At 36.7% G+C, this 3,225-nt stretch overlaps 1 protein-coding gene across 1 annotated transcript; it reads right to left on the reverse strand.

Annotated features, from left to right (window-relative positions):
* On the reverse strand, positions 1,283-2,035 carry LOC109841126. The gene has a single exon (XM_020409998.1). The coding sequence runs from the start codon at positions 2,033-2,035 to the stop codon at positions 1,283-1,285; it is 753 nt and encodes a 250-aa protein (XP_020265587.1).

Consider the following 3,225-nt stretch of genomic DNA (forward strand, 5'->3'; position numbering starts at 1 on the left):
TACTTTTCGATAAAAATTACGTAAATTCAAATTTTAACACATAACTTATCATTTCATGTCCGAAAATAGTTATATATAAATATACAAAATTATTAATGTCTCGTAAAATCTATTTACAACACATATACTCATCATTTCATGCACGTTAAATTCTCCGACATAATTACCACAAAATATCTCCATATTACCCCTAAAATATCATCTAATACTATTTATCCACATTCCACGTCAAATATTCACAATATGCACATTACCGATATTATCAAATCTAATTAAATTACTTAATCAATAATAATTGTAAAACGGGAAAATACGAAGATGCGAGATCTTGCCTACGGGACGGTGCGGATCTGTCGAGCGGCTGCCGGCGAGGAGGAGGCGTTCGACGGCGTCGTCGGGGCTGCTCGGGGTGGCGCTGTGGCTGACGGACAGAGGAGGGCGGCGGTCAGGCGAGGCGCTGGCGGCTGACGGCTGTCGTGGGAGCTGGGTGAGGGCTCGACGGCGATAGGGGTAGGGCGGCGTCGTCGGCGATCTTGGAGGCGGAGACGAGCGCGGGTCTGGGCTGGGAGTGGTCGGAGCTCGGGTGCAGGCGGCGGGTTTCGACGGAGAAGAGCGGCGGAGAGGGGGTTCAGGCGAACGGCGGCGAGCGGGGGTGGTTGTCGTGGTGTTTTTGGTGCTGGGGGCGGTGAGGTCGGGTTGGGGAAGAAGATTGGAGGATGGAGTTTTTGAGATCTGAGGGAGAGAGAGATGGTTTAATATTATATGTATATTTTGATAGGGTTGATAGGGGGTGTACGGGAGAGTTAAGGAATGTTTATTTTATGGAAGGGGAGAGAGAAATATGGGAGTAAAATGGGAAGGTGTATAAGAGTTGATTAGGAATTGATTTGGGGGGAATTAGGAAAGAATTCAAATTCAAATGAGAAAAAAATAAGAGAGGGAAAATTCGAAAATTCCACATAATATTCTGAATTATATTAATAATTAATAATCAACCAAAAATCTTTTTATTAATATTCATATACTAATGTACTATACTCAAGTTTACATTAATAATAACAAGGTCATTAATAATATCAATCACCAAATGATAAAAAAAACACTAAACCGTACCGTAATTTAATATTTAGCAGAATTAAAAATATAAGATTATATATTTTATTATTTATTTATTTTGAAAACTCAAAAAATTCCTGAATTTAGGAAAAATATTATTAAAATATAATATATCATTTTAAATACTAGAAAAATTTATTTAAATACGTAACAAAATTCACGGTTGTTACACATTCACCATCACAAAAGAAGCCGGGTGGCAGAAAACAATATCTCCAAGTTCGGAAGATTCATCAGCAGTCCAAACGTCGTATATGTAGTTCAATTGCCTGAGTAAATGGATGAAATTATTCATCGGGGTCCGACCTTCTCTTTTCTGAGCACACACCTTACTAACAGCATTGTAAACTTGTTTCTGACACGATTTGTTCTCCGGATCAGCCCTTTTCATGGACACCAACATATTACTCGGGCTTAAATTAAAATTCTCTTGCTCCCTAATAACTTCAAGTTGAATAGGGGATATTGTACCTAAACGAGATCCCACAGCATGAGACAGGAATGGATGGTTGTGTCTCCCCCCCCGGACTTCAAAGTACCAGCGCCCTCCAGGGTAGTCCATTCCGTCCAACCAAAATGGATAATTATTTTTTGTCGTTTTAGTGGACCTAGTTCCAGTAACCTTTTTTGGTCTGTATCCGCCACCTTGGCTACATAAATATCGAACTTTGGGCCGTCGGCCGTCTTTTCCCTTCGAATCACGAATTGCCAAAGTAACGTTCCTCAAGCCAGCAACATATCTTACATGAGCATCCATGTCCTCTCTACTAGCAAAACCTCCTTCCGGATTACCGAAATCGGTTGAAATGTCTTCAAACTCTACATATGAACTATGATCCTGGAATGGATCACTTTGTGTTTCGTCGATGACGAATTCAACTTCATCAAGATTTATGGAGTTGTAATCTCCAGAATTCATATTGTTTGTGATTGTAATTGTAAGTGTTTGAGTTGTGAGTGTTTGAGTTGTGATTGTGATTTGAAAAACTTAAACTGTTGGCCTTTTTATAGGTAAAAATCTAAGGGGTCAAAATCAATTTTGACATTCTGAGTGCTCAAATCAAATTAGTAAAAAATTCTGAGTGGTGTAATTTATTTTTGAAAAAAAACGATTTTATGTAATTTGTGTAAATTGTATTGGAAATGAAAATTGTATTGGAAATGAAAATTGTTATAAAAATTCTGAGTGGTGTAATTTATTTTTGAAAAAAAACGATTTTATGTAATTTGTGTAAATTGTATTGGAAATGAAAATTGTATTGGAAATGAAAATTGTTATAAAAATTCTGAGTGGTGTAATTTATTTTTGAAAAAAACGATTTTTGAAAAAAACGATTTTTGAAAAAAACGATTTTATGTAATTTGTGTAAATTGTATTGGAAATTCAAATTAGTAAAAAATTTCGAATTTTTGAAAAGGCAAACAGCCTTTGACTATTGATGGATTTTAGGGCATTTAATAACACAAATTACATAAGGGCATTTAATAACACAAGGGCATTTAATAACACAAGGGCAACAAAAAGGGCATTTTCGGCAATCCAACTCCCAAAATTACTGTTTGAGAGTGGATATAGCAAACGTGAAAAATTAGTTGGAGAATATGACTTTTGCTTCCTCATTTTGGAGAAAATTTTAGAGAAACTGTTGGAGATGCTCTTACACTTCCAACATTTTCCCAGAAAATCCCCAAATGGCATTAGCAACCATTTTCACACGGGTTGGAAAAAAAAAGAAAGAGGATATTTTGTCAATACAATTTTCTTTTCATGCTTTAAGGGGGTGATCTGAAAAATGTTGAGATTTAAAGGGGGCATCTGAGACGCGCCCAAACACAAGGGCGAGTATCTTCCAAATTAGTCCCTAAAAAAAAGTTATGAGGTCCCCAAATCATGAGCACAACTAGCAATTAAACAGATCAATTAGAAACAATTTTTGAGAATTGGGAGATCCAATGCCAATGTCAACTATCTAAAGAACCTAATCTCAAAATAATCTAAGTAATAGGAGACATAGTAGCAATTTCGAATGCTTTAAGGCCTAATAGCAATTTCAATAATTTGAATGACCGTCAAAAATAGCCTAGAACGGGGACCTGATCGCAGTTTCC

The sequence above is a fragment of the Asparagus officinalis genome, chromosome 1 (genome assembly GCF_001876935.1).
Source record: "Asparagus officinalis chromosome 1, Aspof.V1, whole genome shotgun sequence".
NCBI lineage: Eukaryota > Viridiplantae > Streptophyta > Magnoliopsida > Asparagales > Asparagaceae > Asparagus > Asparagus officinalis.

What these genes read in the sequence shown, in the direction of transcription:
- LOC109841126 (XM_020409998.1), bottom strand. Translation starts at nt 2,035, where the DNA reads ATGAATTCTGGAGATTACAACTCCATAAATCTTGATGAAGTTGAATTC.